Source organism: Neomonachus schauinslandi, chromosome 6 (genome assembly GCF_002201575.2).
Source record: "Neomonachus schauinslandi chromosome 6, ASM220157v2, whole genome shotgun sequence".
NCBI classification, from domain to species: Eukaryota; Metazoa; Chordata; class Mammalia; order Carnivora; family Phocidae; genus Neomonachus; species Neomonachus schauinslandi.
Window position 1 is genome coordinate 66,282,012 of NC_058408.1, and position 20,999 is coordinate 66,303,010.

A 20,999-nucleotide genomic window follows, 5' to 3' on the forward strand; every position below is an offset into this window, starting at 1 on the left:
TCCATATTCTGACTTACGTTTTAGGCCTTTGACCTTTGTAGGATAATAGATTCTGTGATAAATCATAGCTCATGAGTGGGTGCGTGTTTCCAGCTTCAGTGTCATGTTTGTAAAGCTCAGATGGTCGGTAAAGTTCTTCAAGACTTGTGGGTTTTCCTCTTTTCTCAAAGAGTAATGAGCCTCATGAGACGATGCCAATTGCTGCCTTTGGACAAAAACAGCGGCCTTCTCGATTCTTCCTGACCCCACCACGGCTACATTACACTCCCCCTCTCCAGTCACCCATTACGGTAAGTGCCATTTTGTAAGTGTCGGCAGTAATGTAAATGAGTATTATGAGCGTGAGTAATGTTTTTATGAAATACACATCTATTACAGCAACTTCAGGAGGTAGCTACATTATTTTAAGTTGTCTGTTACTAAATAAAATAAGTAAATCGTTGTTGCAACTCTGGAAATATTTTCCTTTTTGTAAGATTTTTGATGTAATATTAATTATAATCGGATTTACTTTTTATCTAAAAATAAAATGCTTTCTTTTGAATAGTCAGTGGTTAAATGATTTCCCTCTTATTCCCATAGGATAATGATCCTTTACTAGGACAGTCACCTTGGAGAAGTAAAATTTCTGGCTCTGACACTGAAACGTTAGGTGGTTTTCCAGTAGAATTCCTTATCCAAGTGGTAAGAATTGCTCTATCTTGGCTTGCTTATGAAGAAAACTCAACGTCTTTTGTGTTAATTAAAATTGAAAATTTTTCTGACCAAATAATTTTACTTTTTTTTTTTTAATCATTGTGTTGGTTTTAAGAACCCTGTTATTTCCAGCAAAGCTTGAAAATAAAAGTCAGGGCACCTGGGTGGCTCAGTCAGTTGAGCATCTGACTCTTGATTTCAGCTCAGGTCATGATCTCAGGGTTGTGAGATCAAGCCCTGTGTCAGGCTCAGCAAGGAATCTGTTTGATATTCTCTCTCTCCCTCTGCCCCTCCCATCCACTTGTGCTCACTCTCTCTCTCTCTCTCTAAAAAAAATAAATAAATAAAGTAACCTTAAGGAAAGAAAAGTTATAACAGCCAAAAAAGACTTAGAGGTCTTTTTTGTTGAGCTCTTCTTGCTATGTTAAGGACTCTAACATTACACCATATGCTCTGTCAAACCTGAATGGTTAGCTGTTAATAACTTGTGTAAGTACAAAGGCCTTTATTTAGTGACCTCAGTGCGTCCTGCAATTATCAGTCAACTGAGCAGTTACGATGCGTTGGCTTGCTAACTAGTGATAGACACTGAGAAATATAAGCCTCACCTGAAACAAGTGTAGAATTATTATGTAGAACAATATTCCTGAAAAGACCGACTCATTAATGAGCTGTTCACTTTGAAAATTAGATTAAATCAATCATTTACTTTGAATCATAGTCTAATGTTTGATTTCTTTTCCTGTTTTGAAGAGAAAAACTGCTTTGGCTTGGGGTAAGAGTATAAATAAAAATATTTCTAATATAATCCATTAAAATATTCAGTGTTACCACTTGCAGTTGATGTTATTTTAAGGAAACATTTTATCATTTAGTTGCAAATGTATAGCATTTTGTATTCCTTGATCATACCTTGGTGGTTATCCTTGCAATGCAGAATTTCTTTTGCCTTTTGGCTTTCAAAGATAGATAAGATATTTTTATACGAAAAGTTGAAATTATGAACAGAGCGAAGCTTTATCCTCTTCACAAATAGGACACTTGTTTTTTAAAGAAATACTTTCTTTTAAGTAATAGAGGTAAAAACAAAACTAATATGACCTATTTGGGACTGTGTGTGTGGGTGTGTGTGTGTGACAGAGAGAGAGAGAGAGAGAGAGAGGGCGAGAGGGAGAGAGACACCAGCAGAGGGAGCCAGAAGCTAATTACTACTACAGTACCTCTGAAGTACTGATATTTTTACCAATGCTGAAATATTTGGCTTCAGTGCTTAATTTTAACTTCAAAAACTAGGTATAAAGCCTAGTTAAAACACTACTTTCATTATTGTTTTAAGCTATCTAAGAGGTAAAAATAAAAGTTCTTTTATGTACTTGTCTTTTATAATATGTAAGGTTTTATGAAGCTCAAGTTGCTCTTGTTAATATTAAGCTTTGAAGTAGATGTGTGTGTGTGGTTTATTTTTTTTTAAGTAAGCTCTATACCCAACATGGGACTTAAACTCACTTTTTCGGTTCTTAATATTTTTTTCTTATGACAAAAGAAGTATTAAAAATTTTTTGCAAGTTTCGGGGCACCTGGGTGGCTGAGTCAGAGAAGTATCAGACTCTTGATTTCTGCTCAGGTCAGGATCTCAGGGTCTTGAGATTGAGCCCTGTGTCTGGCTCTGTGCTCAGCAGGGAGCCTGCTTAAGATTTTCTTCCTCTGCCCTCCCCCACTCCCCCCCTCCGCCCCTGCTTGCCCTCAAAAAAAAAAAATTGCAAATTTCATAATTCATAGTTTACAATGAATTTTCTTTTTGAGGAAACTTTTTATTTCCTGGGGTTAGGGGTTTTGAGGAATCTAAAGAGACTGATCAGCTTTGTTCAAGACAACTCAGTTTTGAAAAGAATGAAAAGGAAACAGCTGAGATTTTTTATCAGAAACAAGCAACACCACACTTAATAGAAACAAAAAAAAGAACAGTTGCCTTCATTCCATCTTTTACTGCTTCCATCTCTAAAGAATGACACATATTTCCATAAAAATCCAACAATTTATAAGAGAAGGGAGACCTGTCCCCAGCTCTGGGCCTGCTGAGCACTAACTACAGTCTGTTCCATAACAAGTATGGGGCATATCTTACTAACTAGGCCCTCTGCCTGTATCAACTTAGGCCAATTCTTAGGGTTTTTTATTATTGAAAATTTAAAGCACATAAAAGCAGACAGAATTGTTTACTGCTCCTCTGTGTACCCATCATCGAGCTAGAACCTGTTCTCAGCAAACTCCTGGTCAGTCCTATTTCATCTATCCTTCCACCTACTTTCTCCCTTTTACATTATTTGGAAGCAAATACCAGATATTGTATCATTTATTTGTAAATATTTTATTACATATCTCTAAGAGATAAGGGCTTTTTTTTTTTTTTTTTAAGAACCATAACTAAGGGACACCTTGCTGGCTCAGTCAGAGGAGTATGCGACTCCTGATCTCGTGTTGTGAGTTCGAGCCCCACGTTGGGTGTAGAGATTACTTAAAAAAAAAGAAAAAGAAAAAAGAAACTATAATACCATTATTACATCTAAAAAGTAAACAGAATTGCCTTTTAATATCATCAAATGTTGAGTCAGCATTCAAATTTTCTACTTGTCTCTTAACCATTGAATGCTCTTTTCCCTGTACAACTTGTTTGAGAAACTGGATTATTTGTCCAAAGAGTCTCCCACAGTGGGTTTTACTGACTGAATCCTTGTGGTATCATTCAATGTGTTCTTTTGTCTTTTGTATTTTATGTAAATTGCTCATTGGATATAGAAGTTTGATTAGATTTGGGGTTTTTATTTTGTTGGTTCATTTATTTTATGTAACTACTTTTGTAGGAGGTTTTGTGTTCTGATAGACCCATGCTATTTTATATTTTTTATATAAACTTAGCTGCCACTGATTATCAGTGCCTAGATCCAGCCATTCATTAGGATTGCGAAATGGCACTGTTCTTGTTCTATCATTCCTCTTCATTTACTAACTGAAATAGTCTCTCTTTTTTTAAGATTTATTTATTTATTTTAATTTTTTTTTTTTTTTAGAGCGAGAGAGTGGGAGTTGGGGTGCAGAGGGAGAGAGAATCTCAAGCAGACTCTGCCCCGAGCACAGAGCCTGTCTCGGGACTTGATCCCATGACCCCGGCAGAAATCAAGAGTCGGACACTTAACCGACTGAGGCCCCAGGTGCCCCTGAAACAGTTTTATAAAGAAAAGCTTCCCCTAACCTATTATCTGGTTACCTAATGGTATAGTTTGTGTAGGAAAGGCAGGATAAACACGTGATTCTTTCTCTTTGTCTTCCAGCTTATAAATAATGAGTTTGGTCACTGGCATTCTCCAATAATGGTTAATTTTTATAAAGTATCTGTATGAACTCATAAATTTTAATATATTTGTACTTCGGTCCATCCCAGTGGTTATTCTTACTGGTCCCTGAATGGTCCCACGTGGGCCAGTGAAAGCTTGTTCAGACTGACTCCTGGGTCCTTTTGACATGTTCCGGTTAGAGTGGATTTTAAGAAAATATTTTTCTGCTAGCCAATCAAATTTATTTTTTAAAATGCATGTGCTATGTTTATTTATATTGAAACACTAAAATCTGCTAAAATATCTTAGTGAAAAATTGGTAATTTGATGTTTGTTATACCTAAAGGCCTCTATTCCAAAACATCTCTTTTTCTTTGTCTGTAGACCAAATTATCAAAAATTCTCATGATTAAAAAGGAACATATCAAAAAATTAAGGGAAATGAACACAGAAGCAGAAAAATTGGTAAGGACATTTCTCTTTTTTCTTTATTTGTCTACTTTTAAAATGGCAGGGACTTCTGTATCTAAGGAATAAAAAATACTTTATGGACGAAAACCTTGAGATAAATGAGATAAATCTTATTTTTAAATCCTCATTTGCTATCTTTATCTCTTGTTATACTGAACACATGCTAAGTAAATTAGCAGTGCAGTGCAGTTCATTACCCCAGACCTCATTATGCCACTGACTCTCCAGTTGGATAGGATTAATGAGTGGGTTGGGTTCTTGACAGTTTGCATGAACGTAGAATCCCTAGCACTGGTGCCTTGACTAAGAGAGTCATGTTAACAGAGGTTATTAAAAGTGATTCAGAATAAATAAATCAAGAAATATATAAGTTGACATATTCGGGTTATCTTGACAGTGCTTTATATCCTATTCTATTAATCTAGTCAGTCCAAAAATATGAGCGTCAATTTTAGTCATTGGAGAGAATTATCAGAGTTTTTTTTTTAATGTAGAAAATATTCACTAAGAAAGTTTTTGAATTGTACTGAAAGTCATAACTTGCTTATGGATTTGTAGGATGGCAAATAGATTTCATCCCAAGTACCGTCTCCAAGTGATTGCAAATGGCCACATGGAGATTTGAAAGTAAGAGAGAACTCAGTCGCTAGACACGGGCAAGCGCTGTAGCTCATTACCAACATCTCCCTTGAGCGCAGGACTAGGGAGTCATAGCATCAGTCATCTCTAGTGCGTGTGGGCCAACAGATGGATAAGGGATGCCTAGCTGAAAGAGGAACAGTCTTCTTTTAGGATGATGGAATTTTATCTGAACTTGACTTTGAATTTTCTAATTTGAACCTCCATTTTATGGAATTGGAAAGTGGAAGACCAAAGATGTCAAGGAATTTCAGTCTAAGATCATCCTGCTATTTAGTAGTACAGATACCAAAACAGCCTTCTTGGGGTGCCTGGGTGGCTCAGTTGGTTAAGCGCCTGACTCTTGATCTCAGAGTCATGAGTTCAAGCCCCACATAGGGCTCCAAGCTGGGCGTGGAGCCTGCTTAAAAACAAACAAACAAAACAGGCTTCTTGGTCCCAGCTCAACTCATTTAGGCACAATATGAAAACAGTATTGACAGATACACAGACTATCAAGGATAGCAAAAAGTTAGTCGTAATATATTGCCATTATACACCCTAAACATAAAAATGTATATATTTGCTTCTTTCCTTAATTCCTTTCTTGATTTCCAGCAGTTCTACTTCTACCATTTTCTCTATGCCTTTTCATTGCTCCCCAGCAATGATCTCTTCTGATCATTTTATCATCTCTTTCATCTGTATGCATAGTCTAATTATGTCACTTTCGTATCACTAGCTAGGACTGCTCTGTGTTTGGGTTCCACACCTTAAAGTACTGGGCTTGCCTTAGCCTGGTTAGTATTACCTACTTCGAGTAGAGGCCTGATTTGATGTTGGCTCGGCTCTTGGGCATGTGAGAATTTTGTAGAAGTCTAGATGGCTTGATATGTTTTATTACTTGTTTTGTTTATGATTAAAAACAATTCCCATTATAAAAATTCAAATATTTTAAGACTGATGACAACAGTTCTTTATAGTGCCTTCCCCATAGATTAATGTTACTTAGCTTAGTATATGCTATAAATGTTTATATGTTAAGCATATGGACTTCTTCTTCTATGCATGTACTGTCCTATATGGTTTTGAAAATTATTTTCTAAAAAAATTTAATTCTGTCATTATATTAACTTAATACAGTCTTTAAAAATTTCTGTATTGTGCCATAATTTAGTTTATTAATAGGTATTTGAGTTATTTTCCTTATTTTTCTAAAATAGTGGTAAAGGGGCACCTGGGTGGCTTAGTTGGTTAAGTGTCTGCCTTTGGCTCAGGTCATGATCTCAGGGTCCTGGGATCAAGCCCTGCATTGGGCTCTCTGCTCAGCGGGGAACCTGCTTCTCCCTCTCCCTCTGCCGCTCCCCCTGCTTGTGCTTTCTCGCTCTTACTCTCTCTCTCAAATAAATAAATGGAGTCTTAATAAATGAATGAATGAATGAAAGGAGGAAAGAAAAGAAAGAAAGAAACGAAAGAAAGAAAAGAAAGAAAGAAAGAAAGAGAAAGAAATAGTGCTAAAGTAGGGCACCTGACTAGCTTGATCTCAGGGTCATGAATTTGAGCCCCACACTGGGTGTAGAAATTACTTAAATAAATAAATAAATATTAAAAATAATAAATAAAATGGTGCTATAGTAAATATCCTCATCTGTATAGTTTTGTCATTTGTCTGTGTCTGTAAGATAGATTCTTAAAAAGTAGAATGGCTGGGTCAAAGTATATGAACATTTTAAAGATTTAATGAAACTTCTGGTTTAAGGTGGTAGGCTGAAAACATGTTTTCTTCCTATCGCCTACAATTTCACATAAAATAAGATGTACAAATAAATAAATAGAATAATGGAAGCAGACTGTTTAATAATGTATGCAAGATTTTAAAAATTGTCCATGTTGGGTGAAACACGGCTGAGATGAAACATGGCTGAGAGTCTGCATGTTGGAACCCTAAAGAGGCTCCAGGCCCAGAGTTGCACATTTGATGGAGGAATGCAGAAGTAAGGTGCACCACTTAGAGGAATTGATTCAATGTCTGTTTCCTCATTCCCCGTTTTCATCCTAATGACAGAACTGGGTAAATGTGACATTTACCCAATGTAAAAAGAAGGGAACAGATGCTCCTGTAAAGAATTTGAATATGGAATTTGGGGGAAATTTAAGGCTTCTGCTTTTAGTAATGGTAGACTAGGTAATTTGGATTAACCTTTCTAATCCAAATAGTTGGCAACAACTCTTTCCTCTGGAATAAAATCTAAAAATAACCTGTTTGAAGACACTAGAGCATTAACTAGATCTTAAAGAATTATAGATAGATAGAATCTGGGAAAAGAAGTAAACTCAGAAGGGGGAACCTGGCATTTAGCATTGCTTTTTTCTTGAGGGGCTTTCCACACTTCCAGAAAAGGTAGCTGAGAAACTGAGTGGCATTCCTGAAAGGTATACAAGGGGAGGGAGGACAAAAATTAGAGTCCAGAGACCACCAAGGGTTAGGGGAAGCTGGCAAACCTTCCATGCTCTGAGCTGGAACCCCAAAAGGCAACACTGGCCCACCTTCAAATTCTCTCATCTCTAAAATGGAATTAAGGTGATCTTGAGACCCTTAAGTAGCCCACCAGAAGTAAATATTCCTCTTAGTGGAACATAATACTACGCTAGGCTTCAAATTATTTCTAAACTTCTTAATATACAGTGTCTAACACTCAATTTTATTTTTTTTTAAGATTTTATTTATTTGACAGAGAGACAGCAGGAGAGGGAATGCAAGCAGGGGGAATGGGAGAGGGAGAAGCAGGCTTCCTGCTGAGCAGGGAGCCCCCCAGGACCCTGGGATCATGACCCGAGCCGAAGGCAGATGCCCAACAACTGAGCCACCCAGGGCACCTCCTAACACTCAATTTTAAATCTCAGACACAAGAGGAGACAAGATAACCCTAACAAAAACCAAAAGAAAGTATAGACAATTGGCAGATTCTAGATAATGGAATTTTTTAGACATAGATTCTAAGTGTTTAATTTGTTTAAAGAAATGAGACAAAATTGAGAATTTTAGAAGTGAACTGGAAACAATAAAAAGGACCAAATGAAAGCTCTAGAAGTAAACTACAACAATCAAAATTAAGAACTCAGTTGGAAGGTATAACCACAGCAGATTAGGAACAGTTGAAGAGAGCTAGTCATTGAAAATAGATCAGAAAATATCCAGAATGAAGCATAGAGGAAAAACAGATGGAAAATACAGAAGAGAAGAGAAATAAGGGACATAATGAGAGGTCTAACATGTATAATGGAATAACAGAAGGAGAAAAGAGATGATGGGACAGAAGGAGTATTTAAAGGCATAATGACTGAAAACATTCCAAAACTGTCAAAAAATAATAGACCACAGATTCAAGAAGCCCTTGAATCTCAATGGGATAAATAAAAAGATAAGGACTCTAAGGCACACGATCATAAAACTGCTAAAAACTAAACACAAAGTAAAAAATATTTAAAGTACCCAGAGCCAGGGGCACCTGGTTGGCTCAGTCAGTAGAGCATGCGATTCTTGATCATGGGGTCATGAGTTTGAGCTCCACATTGGATGCAGAGATTACTTAAATAAAAAATAAATAGGGATGCCTGGGTGGCTCAGTCGGTTGGGTGTCTGCCTTCGGCTCAGGTCACGATCCCAGGGTCCTGGGATCGAGTCCCACATGGGGCTCCCTGCTCAGCGGGGAGTCTGCTTCTCCCTCTGCCTGCCGCTCCCCCTGCTTGTGCTCCCTCTCTCTCTGTGACAAATAAATAAATAAAATCTTAAATAAATAAATAAATAAAGTACCCAGAGCCAGATGGGTACTGGGCAACAATTTGTTTGACATCTGACTTCTCCACAGAAACAATAGAGAACAGAAAATGGAATGACATCTTCATGGGGCTGAAACAAAATTGCTACCAACCTAGATTTCTATACTCAATGAAAATTCCTTCAAGGTAAAGTAATATAAGGACTATTTGAAGACAAATTTATAGAATTTGTTACCAGAGTAACTATACTAAAGGAAATAATAAAGCAAAAGAAAAAACTTGAGAGGCACCTGGGGAGCTCAGTCAAGCATCTGCCTTGAGCTCAGGTCATGTTCCCAAGGTCCTGGGATGGAGTCCCACATCAGGCTCCCTGCTCAGCAGGGAGTCTGCATCTCCCTCCCTCCCCCCCTCCCCCCTGCTTGTGTGCGATCTCTCTCTCTCTCACTTTATCTCAAATAAATAAATAAATAACTTGAAGTTTCAGAAGGAATGAAGAGAAACAGAAGGGATAAATATGTGGATTAATCTAAGTGATACTATATAAAATCATACCTCATGACATTTAAAATATAAAGAATTAAAAATACAATCCACCTGGGGTGCCTGGGTGGCTCAGTCGTTAAGCGTCTGCCTTCGGCTCAGGTCGTGATCCCGGGACCCTGGGATCGAGCCCCACGTCGGGCTCCCTGCTCCACGGGGAAGCCTGCTTCTCCCTCTCCTACTCCCCCTGCTTGTGTTCCCTCTCTCTCTCGCTATGTCTCTGTCAAATAAATAAATAAAATCTTTAAAAAAAAAAAAAATACAATCCACCAGGGGCGCCTGGGTGGCTCAGATGGTTAAGCGTCTGCCTTCGGCTCAGGTCATGATCCCAGGGTCCTGGGATCGAGCCCCACATCGGGCTCTCTGCTCAGCGGGAAGCCTGCTTCTCCCTCTCCCACTCCCCCCTGCTTACGTTCCCTCTCTTGCTGTGTCTCTGTCAAATAAATAAATCTTTAAAAAAAAAAAAATCCACCAATTGCTTATTGGTCAGAGAGTGGGGGGGTGTGTATACGTATAGACTTTGATAAATCAAGGATGTACATTTTAACTTCTGAGGCACCTGTTAAAATAATAGTAAAAGATGCATAACTACCAAGCTAATCAGGGTGAGGTGGGTAGGGAAATGGAACAATAAAAATAGTCAATCAGTCGGGGTGCCTGGGTGGCTCAGTCATTAAGCGTCTGCCTTCGGCTCAGGTCATGATCCCAGGGTCCTGGGATCGAGCCCCACATCGGGCTCCCTGCTTGGCGGGAAGCCTGCTTCTCCCTCTCCCACTCCCCTTGCTTGTATTCCCTCTCTCGCTGTCTCTCTCTCTGTCAAATAATTAAATAAAATCTTTAAAAAAAAAAAATTCAATCAGTCTTAAAAAAAAGACAAAGGAAAGAAAAAAATGACACCAAATGGGGACAAATAGAAGGGAAATAGTAAGGTGGTAGATTTAAATCTAAATATATCAGTAATAGGGGCGCCTGGGTGGCTCAGTCATTAAGCATCTGCCTTCGGCTCAGGTCATGATCCCGGGGTCCTGGGATTGAGCCCCACATCGGGCTCCCTGCTCGGCGGGAAGCCTGCTTCTCCCTCTCCCACTCCCCCTGCTTGTGTTCCCTCTCTCGCTGTGTCTCTCTCTGTCAAATAAATAAAATCTTTAAAAAAATAAAATAAATATATCAGGGCGCCTGGGTGGCTCAGATGGCTAAGCGTCTGCCTTCGGCAGGGTCCTGGGATCGAGTCCTACATCGGGCTCCCTGCTCCTTGGGAGCCTCCTTCTCCCTCTGCCTCTCTCTCTCTCTCTCTCTGTCTCTCATGAATAAATAAATAAAATCTTTAAAAATAAATAAATAAATAAATATATCAGTAATAATATTAAATATAAGTGGACTAAATCTTCTAAATAAAAGGCAAAGATGGCCAAACTGAATGAAAAGTAAAACCCCAACTCTATGATGCATATAAGAGGCACATTTAATATTAAAGGATCCTGAAAATAAAAAATTTTAAGTGTATGAAAAGGTATACAGTGCCAAGTTTTTAAAAAGCAGTAGAAGATCTGATAGCTATAGTAATACCTGACAGTGAAAGTCAGGGCAACAGATATTATTGGATATAAAGAAGTGTGCTCCTTAATGATGAAAGGTATCATTTCAAAATAATTTCAAAGTTATATGTACATAATTATGGCTTCCAAATTCATAAAGCAAAAATTGGCAAAATTCAAAGGAAAAAGGCATTTCCACTATATAGATAAAACAACTAATCAAAAAAATCTAATAAGGAGGGGCTCCTGGCTGACTCTTGATCTTGGGGTCATGAGTTCAAGCCCCATTTTGGGCATAGAGCTTACTAAAAAAAAAAAAAAAATCAACTGGATTTAGTAAAAATTTTTAAAAAATCAATGTTTTTTAAAATTTTATTTTATTGTTTAATATTTTATTTACTTATTTTACAGAGAGAGAGAGCACAAGCAGGGAGAGTGGCAGGCAGAGGGAGAGGGAGAAACAGACTACCAGCAGAGCAGGGAGCCCAACATGGGGCTCGATCCCAGGACCCAGGGATCATGACCTGAGCCAAAGGCAGTTGCTCAACCGGCTGAGCCACCTAGGTGCCCCTGAATGAGTTCTTCCAAACCAGTGAATTCAACCAAATAGTTACTATTTCAAAAACTTTCAAACATCCACTTTCAAAAACTTCTTCTAGAGAATAGGGTGGGGAAAAAAAAGGAACACTTTCCAATTCATTTTATAATGCTTGAGTAATTTATCAAAATCTAATGAATTGCAAGAATCCTAAATAAAATATTAACAAATGGGAATTTCTGTGTTTAGAAAGGTACGTCAGGGTGCCTGGCTGGCTCAGTCAGTTAAGCATCTGACTTCGACAAAATCATGATCCCAGGGTCCTGGGATCGAGTCTCACACTGGGCTCCTTGCTCAGCGGGGAGCCTGCTTCTCCCTCTGCCTGCTCTGCCTGCCGCTCTCCCCGCTGGTGCTCTCTCTCTCTCTCTCTGACAAATAAATAAAATCTTTTTTAAAAAAAAGAAAGAGGGCGCCTGGGTGGCTCAGTCGCTAAGCGTCTGCCTTCGGCTCAGGTCATGATCCCGGGGTCCTGGGATCGAGCCCCGCATCGGGCTCCCTGCTCTGTGGGAAGCCTGCTTCTCCCTTACCCACTCCCCCTGCTTGTGTTCCTTCTCTCACTGTGTCTCTCTCTGTCAAATAAATAAATAAAATCTTTAAAAAAAAAATAAATAAAAAATAAATAAAAAAAAGAAAGAGGGGCACCTGGATGGCTCAGTTCGTTGGGTGTCCACCTTTGGCTCAGGTCATGATCCCAGGGTCCTGGGATGGAGCCCCACATCGGGCTCCCTGCTCAGCGGAGAGCCTGCTTCTCCCTGCTTGTGGTCTCTCTCTGTCAAATAAATAAATAAAAAGAAAGATGAAACAGATAGCAATTGATTTTAGGGGATCTCCAGGTTGTCATAAATCAACAACCTTCTACTCATGTTAATATCTTGATTATTACAATGCAAAACACTCAAACATTTAACAAAAGAAATCCAGTTGGTAAACATAACCTGGTCATTGGTAATAAAATATTTAAAACACGCACCCTCACGACATCTGGCTGGCTCAGTTAGAAGAGTGTGCAACTCCTGATCTCAGGGTTGTGTGTTCATGCCCCATGTTGGGTGTGGAGATTACTAAAAAATAAAGTCTTTTTTTTTTTTTTAAGGTTTTATTTATTTATTTGTCAGAGAGAGAGAGAGAGCACACAAGCAGGAGGAGAAGCAGACTCCCTACTGAGCAAGGAGCCCAATGCAGGACTCACTCCCAGGACCCCGAGATCAGACCTGAGCCAAAGGCAGATGTTCAACTACCTGAGCCACCCGGGCGTCCCTAAAAAATAAAATCTTTAAAAAATAAAATATAAAATAAAATACACTCATTATGTTTCCAGACAACAGGAGGAAAAATGTACCATGGTATTTTTTTTCTCCTGTCAGGGCATTGTCATTTAAACGTAAACCTGGAATTCAGGTTTACAGGCTAAGAACAAGGCAAGAAGTATCAGATTACTGTAGAATAATGTTTGTTTCCCAAAGAAGGAAAAGCATAAATCACATGTTTACTTAGTGAGAGAGTTGAAATTTAAATTGTTTAAAGTATCAGGTAAGGGGCACCTGGGTGGCTCAGTCGTTGGGTGTCTGCCTTTGGCTCAGGTCATGGTCCCAGGGTCCTGGGATCCAGCCCCTCATCCTCCTTGCTCGGCGGGGAGCCTGCTTCTCCCTCTCCTACTCCCCCTGTTTGTGTTCCCTCTCTCGCTGTTTCTCTCCCTCTGTCAAATAAATAAATAAAATCTTAAAAAAATAAAATAAAGTAGCAGGTAAAATGAATGCTGTTGCAAATTGTGTTGATTTTTGAAGAGATGCTAGCGACTAGTGGTATCAGAAGTATGTTCAGGAATGTTTTTGATACCTGTATTACAAACAAATGGTGGAGCAGATTGGATTTATTTCAAAGTACCTCCTTTGTATTACATATAACAAACAAACCATACCTTTAAGTGGAATCCTCAAAAAGTAAACAGGTGTATGATCTCTGATTTGGGGATTAGTCTTGGAATGTAAACAAAATGTGGCAAATATCCTTAGAGACTGTGCCAGTTCTAATATATTGATGTAAAATATGTATAGCACCTTGTAGAGTGGTAAAAATCAAATGCTATCTTTTAATCTTTATTTTTAAGATTTTATTTATTTATTTATTTATTTATTTGAAAGTGCAAGCGAGAGAGCACAAGCAGGGAGAGAGGGAGAGGAAGACTCCCCGCTGAGCAGAGAGCCCAATGCGGGGCTCGATCCCAGGACCCTGAGATCATGACCTGAGCCGAAGGCAGACGCTTAACTGACTGAGCCACCCAGGGACCCTGCTATCCTTTAATCTTAACATAGCTATTACTCATCCTGTTTTGTACATTACTTGTGAATTGGAATTTTACAGAGTATTTCAGGGACAAATACAAATGATTCAGTTCCTTCTTTGCAGAAGAAAGAATCCCAGATATTATAATGTGAGATTTTATTTTTAATATCTACAGAACTATTATTTTAAAAAACCTTCAGAAATATAACAATTCTTTCAGATTTATGAATTATAAATTTTCTGGGTATACATTCCATTTATTCCTTATAACTTTCTTCCTTTTTTTTTTTATGAAGCTTCAGGTTAATGACAGGAAACTAACTGAACATTTACACTGCTAACCCCTAATGTTTTTAGCACCAAGGAAGAGTGATTTTATCTACCTTATCTCCACCCAGCCTCCACCCTAACAAATATTCAATTTTATTTAATTAATTTAATTTTGAAGTTGAAAGCTAAATTATGTTCTATTTTTACCAATGTCCTGATAAGTTTATTGTTTCTCGCCTCAAAGGACTGGGCATACTGCTTTGTTCAAAGTTTATTTTCTTATGGAATTTGCAAAGAAAATAAAATATTGGCCTGAAGTCTCCTTTGAATTTAGAAAGCTTAATTGTTTATCTTATACTTTACTCAGGAAAAGCAAACTGAAACCAAAGTAGTCAAAATATGAACTCAGATGTTCAAACTTTCTATTTGTAAAGTGAAAGGAGAAATTACGTTAGCTTATATTAAAATGCTTAGTCACTTTTATAATCCAAAAAAGACAAATTTCTCAATCATACACCTGAGACGTTTTTATGGAGTTCATTGAGAGTTGAAGCTTTGAGCAGACTTTTCTAGGGCAAATTATATAGTATATTAAAGTCAGTGAAAATTTGAGGTTATTCATTTCAATATGCCAATATGAATATCTTAAAAATACACATACAGAGCATTCACAAACAAATTAATAGTGCATATGGTATTAATTAAAATAGGTTTGAATTGCTTTAGCACTATATAAAAGTAGATATTGAACCAGTAGTCTAATAATTACTTTCCCACTTTGAAAATATCTCTTGTCATACCTGGAAGTTAGTAATAATTCAAGAGTAGGAAAAGGGATCTATCCCTGAGAATTCCGTCTTAACCATGTTTAAAACCTCGTATCAGTGGTTCTCTGGGTAATATGGTCTCTGTGCTTCTTCCCACTGTCCTATCCACCACTTTGTAAGTTGGTTTTCTTGTCCAAAATGTGTTGTCAGAATTGTCCCTGTCATGTTCGGTTCCAGGACCCTGAGATCATGACCTGAGCCAAAGGCAGACGCGTAACTGACTGAGCCACCCAGGCGCCCCTATAACAGCTTTATTGAGGTATTAGTCACATACCACACAATTCACCCATTTACAGAAAGTGAACCATTCAGTGGTTTTGAGTTTATAGTTCAATTGACGGGTTATACGGCCATCATCACAGTTAGTTTTAGAATATTGTCATCATTCCCAAAAGAAACCGCATAGTTTTTAGCAGTCACTCCTCATTTCCCCTCTGACCCCCGACCCCATACCTAGGCAACCACTAATCTAATTTCTGTCCACCTATTCTGGATGTTTACTGTGAACGAAGTCTTGCAGTACGTGGTCCTTTGTGACTGGGTCCTTCCCTGTGGCGTTGTGTGTGTATCGGTACTTTTCTTGACAAATAACATGCCAGTGTGCAGACTCACCGCGTTTTTATCCATTCCTCCATCGATGGTGCTTGGGTTGCTTCCACTCATTGGCTGCTAGGAGTAAGGCTACGTGAACATGTGTGTATAAGGTTTTATGGAGACATATGTTGTCAGTCCCGTTGGGTCCGTGCCTGAAAGTGGAGTTGCTGAGTCATGCAGTAACTTGATGTGCCGGCCTTGGAGGGACTGCCAGGCTATTTCCCAAAAGAACACAGATTTGGATGTGATTTTCCTTTTATCTGTTTGTAAAGTGGACAAGCTTGTAAGAGTGTATTAACCTTTAAATTAACTACAAAAATGCCTTAGATATTTATTTAAAAGGCTAGCAGGTAAGGGGTGCCTGGGTGGCTCAGTCGGTTAAGCATCGACTCTTGATTTCGGCTCAGGTCATGATCTCGGGGTCATGAGATCGAGCCCTGCCTTGGGCTCTGGCCTGAGCATGGAGTCGCTTGAGATTCCCTCTCTCCCTCTGTCCCCCTCTCACACATGCTTTCTCTCTCTCTCAGAAAGTAAATAAATAAATAAATGACTCTCTCTCTCAAATAAGTAAATTTTTTTTTAAAAGATTTTATTTATTTACACAGCGAGAGAGGGAACACAAGCAGGGGGAGTGGGAGAGGGAGAAGCAGGCTTCCCGCCAAGCAGAGAGCCCGATGTGGGGCTTGATCCCAGGACCCCAGGATCATGACCTGAACCAAAGGCAGACGCGTAACGACTGAGCCACCCAGGCGCCCCTCAAATAAGTAAATATTTTTTAAAAAGAAAGAAAAAGATAGGCAGCCTAATAGAAAACAGGAAAGAGAATTGAACAGATACATTTTAAAAAGAGGATATTCAGGGGCGCCTGGGTGGCTCAGTCAGTTGAGCATCTACCTTGGGCTTGTGTCATTGTCCCGGAGTCCCAGGATCGAGCCCTGTGTCAGGCTTCCTGCTCAGTGGGGAGTTTGCTTCTCCCTCTGTTCCTCCCCCGCTCGCTCACTCACTCTCTCTCTCAAATAAATTAAATCTTAAAAAAAAAAAAGAGGATATTCAGATGTACAAAAAATTTTTGATAAGGTACCCAGCCTCATTAGTAATAGAGAAAATGCGAATTAATACCACAAAGAGATATTGCTCACACCCTCTAAAGTGGCTAATATTCAAACACTTAAAATATCAAAGATCGGAAAATATGTCAAGCAGCCAGAAGTTTTTTTTTAAGACTTTATTTATTTGATGGGCGCCTGGGTGGCTCAGTTGGTTAAGTGACTGCCTTCGGCTCAGGTCATGATCCTGGAGTCCCGGGATCGAGTCCCACATTGGGCTCCCTGCTCAGCGGGGAGTCTGCTTCTCCCTCTGACCCTCCCCCCTCTCATGTGCTCTCTCTCAAATAAATAAATAAAATCTTTAAAAAAAAAAAAAAGACTTTATTTATTTGAGAGAGGGGGGGGGGGAGGGGCGGAGGGAGAGAGAGAATCCCAAGCAGAGATTGTACTGAGCGTGGAGCCTGATGTGGGGCTTGATCTTGCCACCCTGAGATCATGACCTGAGCCGAAACCAGGAGTCGGACGTCTAACTGACTGAGCCACCCAGGCATCCCAGCCAGAACTTCCTTATTCCATCACTTTGGGGAACTCTTTGGCTCTGTCTACTAAAACTACACATGTGGGTACCTAAGTACAAAATGTCCTAGAAGCACTATTCATATTGACCAAGAACTAGGTGCAGCCCTATTATCCAGTAACAAATGGAACCAATAGAATGGCTGATTATATCATATTTCTACAAAGGAATTTCTACACCACAGTGAATGAACTGTGGATATGCACAACCATGTGGATGAATTTCACAATGTTAATTGAAAGAAGCTAGGAACAAGAGTATATACTGTATAATTGCATTTTAAATAAATTTCAGAAGTCAAACTATGATGTTTGATGTCAATAAGGTTGCTTTGGAGAGAAAAGAGAGAAAGGATTGTAAGGTGATATGTGGGGCTTCTTAGCAGTGTTCTGTTGATGTAGTGGATTTTTCCCATGACTTCCCCAGCTTTGTTGAGGTATAATTGGTGTACAGTAAACTGTATCTTTTTAAAATGTATGGTTTGATCAGATATATGTGTGTGCCCATATACACATACATACCCATGAAGCCAGCACCACAGACGAGGTTACCAGTATTTCTGTCTTCTCCCCTCCTCACCAGATTTCCCTAAGCCCTTCATAATCCATCCTTCCCTCTACCCCAGCCTCTAGGCAACCATTGATCTACCTTCTGTCATCTCAGATTACTTTGCATATTCTTTTTTTTTTAAGATTTTATTTATTCATTCAAGATAGAGAGAGAGCATGAGCAGGGGGAGAGGCAGAGGGAGAAGCAGGCTCCCCTCTGAGCCAGGAGCCGGACGCGGGGCTCAATCCCAGGACCCCGGGATCATGACCCGAGCCGAAGGCAGATGCTCAACTATCTGAGCCACCCAGGCGCCCCTAGTTTGCATTTTCTAGAATTGTATATAGATGGAATCATACAGTGTATATGCTTTTCTTGCCCGGCGTCTTTCATTCAGTATAAGGATTTTGATTCATCCACTTGGTTGTGTGTTCCACAGTTCAAGCAACATACTGTAATTCTTTCTTATTGCTGAGCAGTAGCACATTGTGTGGATATTCCACAATCTGTTTATCCATTCACCTGTTGAGGGACATTTGAATTGTTCACATTTTTTAGCTATTACAAAGAAAATCGAACATTCATGTACAAGTCTTTGCATGGACAAGTGTTTTCATTTCTCTTGGATCATATGGTAGGTGTAGGTGTTTAACTTTTTTTTTTTTTTTAAGATTTTATTTATTTGACAGAGAGAGAGATAGCGAGAGCAAGAGCACAAGCAGGGGGAGTGGAAGAGGGAGAAGCAGGCTCCCCGTCGAGCAGGGAGCCCCATGTGGGGCTTGATCCCAGGACCCTGGGATCATGACCTGGGCTGAAGGCAGATGCTTAAAGGACTGAGCCACCCAGGTGCCCCGGTGTTTAACTTTTTAAGAACTGGTGTTTGCATTGTGATAATTCACTGAATTGTATATGTATATTTTGTGCATTTTTCTCATGTTATACTTTTTTTTAAAGATTTTAAAATTTATTTATTTGAGAGAGAGCACGCATACATGGGGGGAGGGGCAGAAGGAGAGGGGGAAGCAGGCTCCCCGCTGAGCAAGGAACCCAACACGGGGCTCCATCCAGAACCCTGAGATCATGACCTGAGCCGAAGGAAGATGCTTAACCGACTGAGCCACCCAGGCACCCATCATGTTATACTTTTCAATTAAAAAAAAATACTAAAGGGCGCCTGGGTGGCTCAGTTGGTTGAGCGACTGCCTTCGGCTCAGGTCATGATCCTGGAGTCCCGGGATCGAGTCCCGCATCGGGCTCCCTGCTCAGCGGGGAGTCTGCTTCTCCCTCTGACCCTCTCCCCCTCATGCTCTCTCTCTCTCTCAAATAAATAAATAAAATCTTTAAAAAAAAAATACTAAGTTACAGGGTGCCTGACTGGCTCAGTCATTGGAGCATGCGACTCTTGATCTCTGGGTTGTGGGTTCAAGCCCCGTGTTGGGTGTGGAAATTACTTTAAAAATTTTTAAGTTTTATATAGCATGAAGTTATACCTGAGAGGTCTCATTCTGGCAGGCTGGGAGCCCACAGCCTGACAGGTTCCCCTTCTCCACTCACCCTGACACACAATCTAACAGTTGACATATCCCATTATATGCACAGGAATGCAAATGTATTTTCTATTCCAAAAGAATTTTAAATATTTTCAATAGAAAGTTAAGAAGAACAAGTTGAGGGGTGCCTGGGTGCTCAGTCGGTTAAGCGTCTGTCTTCAGTACAGGTCATGATCCCAAGTCTCCTGGGATCAATTCCCCATGTCAGGCTCCCTGCTCAGCGGGGAGTCTGCTTCTCCCTCTCCCTCTGCTGCTTCCCCTGCTTGTGCTCTCTAGTTCTCTCTGTCAAATAAATAAATAAAATCTTAAAAAAAAAATTAAATGACAAAAAAAAAACACCAACCCAAGCCCACCAATAAAGGATAGATTTAGCTTATTTATTTATTTATTTTTTTAAGATTTTTATTTATTTATTTGACAGAGAGAGGGAGCACATGCAGGGGGAGTGGGAGAGGGAGAAGCAGACCTCCCGCGGAGCAGGGAGCCTGATGCGGGGCTTGATCCCAGGATCTTGGGATCATAACCTGAGCCAAAGGCAGCCACTTAACAACTGAGCCACCCAGGCGCCCCAGATTTAGCTTTTTTAGAGAAAAAGAAAAGTGAATGGTAGATGTCCCGATGCTCCTAAGAATAGTCTCCTAAATAACAATAATACTGTTTTCACACACAAGAAGTAGAACATTGAGGACAGACAACTTCAATAAACTTCTGTTGTTTTGGAATAGTCAGATCTCATGTTAGATCACTGAAAGTGCACTGCTCAAAAAAATCATTATCGGGGCGCCTGGGTGGCTCAGTCGGTTGAGCATTGAACTCTTGATTTCAGCTCAGATCATGATCTCAGGGTCGTGAGATCGAGCCCCAAGTTGGGCTCCTCACTGAGCGTGGCGTTGGCTTGGGATTCTCCCGCTCCTTCTGCCCCTCCCCCCACCCCGTGTGTGCTGTCTCTAAAAAAAAATCCTTATCAAAATCTGATTTTTGGGGCGCCTGGGTGGTTCAGTTGGTTAAGTGTCTGCCTTCAGCTCAGGTCAGGATCCCAGAGTCCTGGGATCGAGCCCCACATCGGGCTCCCTGCTCAGCAGCGGAGTCTGCTTCTCCCCCTCCCCCTGCTCATGCTCTCCCTCTCGCTCACTCTCTCTCTCTTCCAAATAAATAAATAAATAAATCTTTATTTAAAAAATCAGATTTTTTTCCTTGCAGAAATCCTATTCCATGCCCATCGGCATTGAATTTCAGCGGAGATATGCAACAATCGTTCTGGAGCTTGAGCAGCTCAACAAGGACCTCAACAAAGTTTTGCATAAAGTTCAGCAGTACTGCTATGAGGTAGGTGATGTGTATAAATTTCCCCTGAGGACCTGTGCCCCCCTCCCCCACTCTTTTATTTGAAGCTAAATACTGTTATTTACCTTCACATTTTAGAAAATTCAAACTACACCAACATCTCTATCAGGTCCTTTAGCAGAACCGGATTTTATGTACATTTTTACTCATTTTAGCATTAGTGTCGAAGAGTGCTTTACACACAGTCAGCTCTCAATTCTGTTGATTTTTGTTTCAATTACAAATGGTATTGCTCTTGAAAAAAATATAGAAAAATCCAGAAAAATGATTACTCTTAAACTCTTAATTCCACAATCCCAAATACTGTATTTTGGTTTATTTCCCCTTAGTATTTTAGATAGATAGATAGATAGATAGATAGATAGATAGATAGATAGATAGATAGATAGATA

General features: G+C 39.7%; 1 protein-coding gene across 3 annotated transcripts in view; it reads left to right on the plus strand.

Moving 5' to 3' along the window:
- Positions 1 to 20,999, plus strand: part of LIN9 (lin-9 DREAM MuvB core complex component) — a 63,704-nt gene that overhangs the window by 37,932 nt on the left and 4,773 nt on the right. The window contains exons 8-11 of one of the 3 annotated variants that reach the window (XM_021679471.2): positions 171 to 290; positions 583 to 684; positions 4,413 to 4,493; positions 20,464 to 20,589. In XM_021679471.2, the coding sequence (XP_021535146.1) occupies positions 171 to 290; positions 583 to 684; positions 4,413 to 4,493; positions 20,464 to 20,589 (429 nt within the window). The remainder of the gene's footprint in view (positions 1 to 170; positions 291 to 582; positions 685 to 4,412; positions 4,494 to 20,463; positions 20,590 to 20,999) is intronic. The other 2 variants (XM_044916436.1, XM_044916437.1) reach the window with 2 other exon arrangements.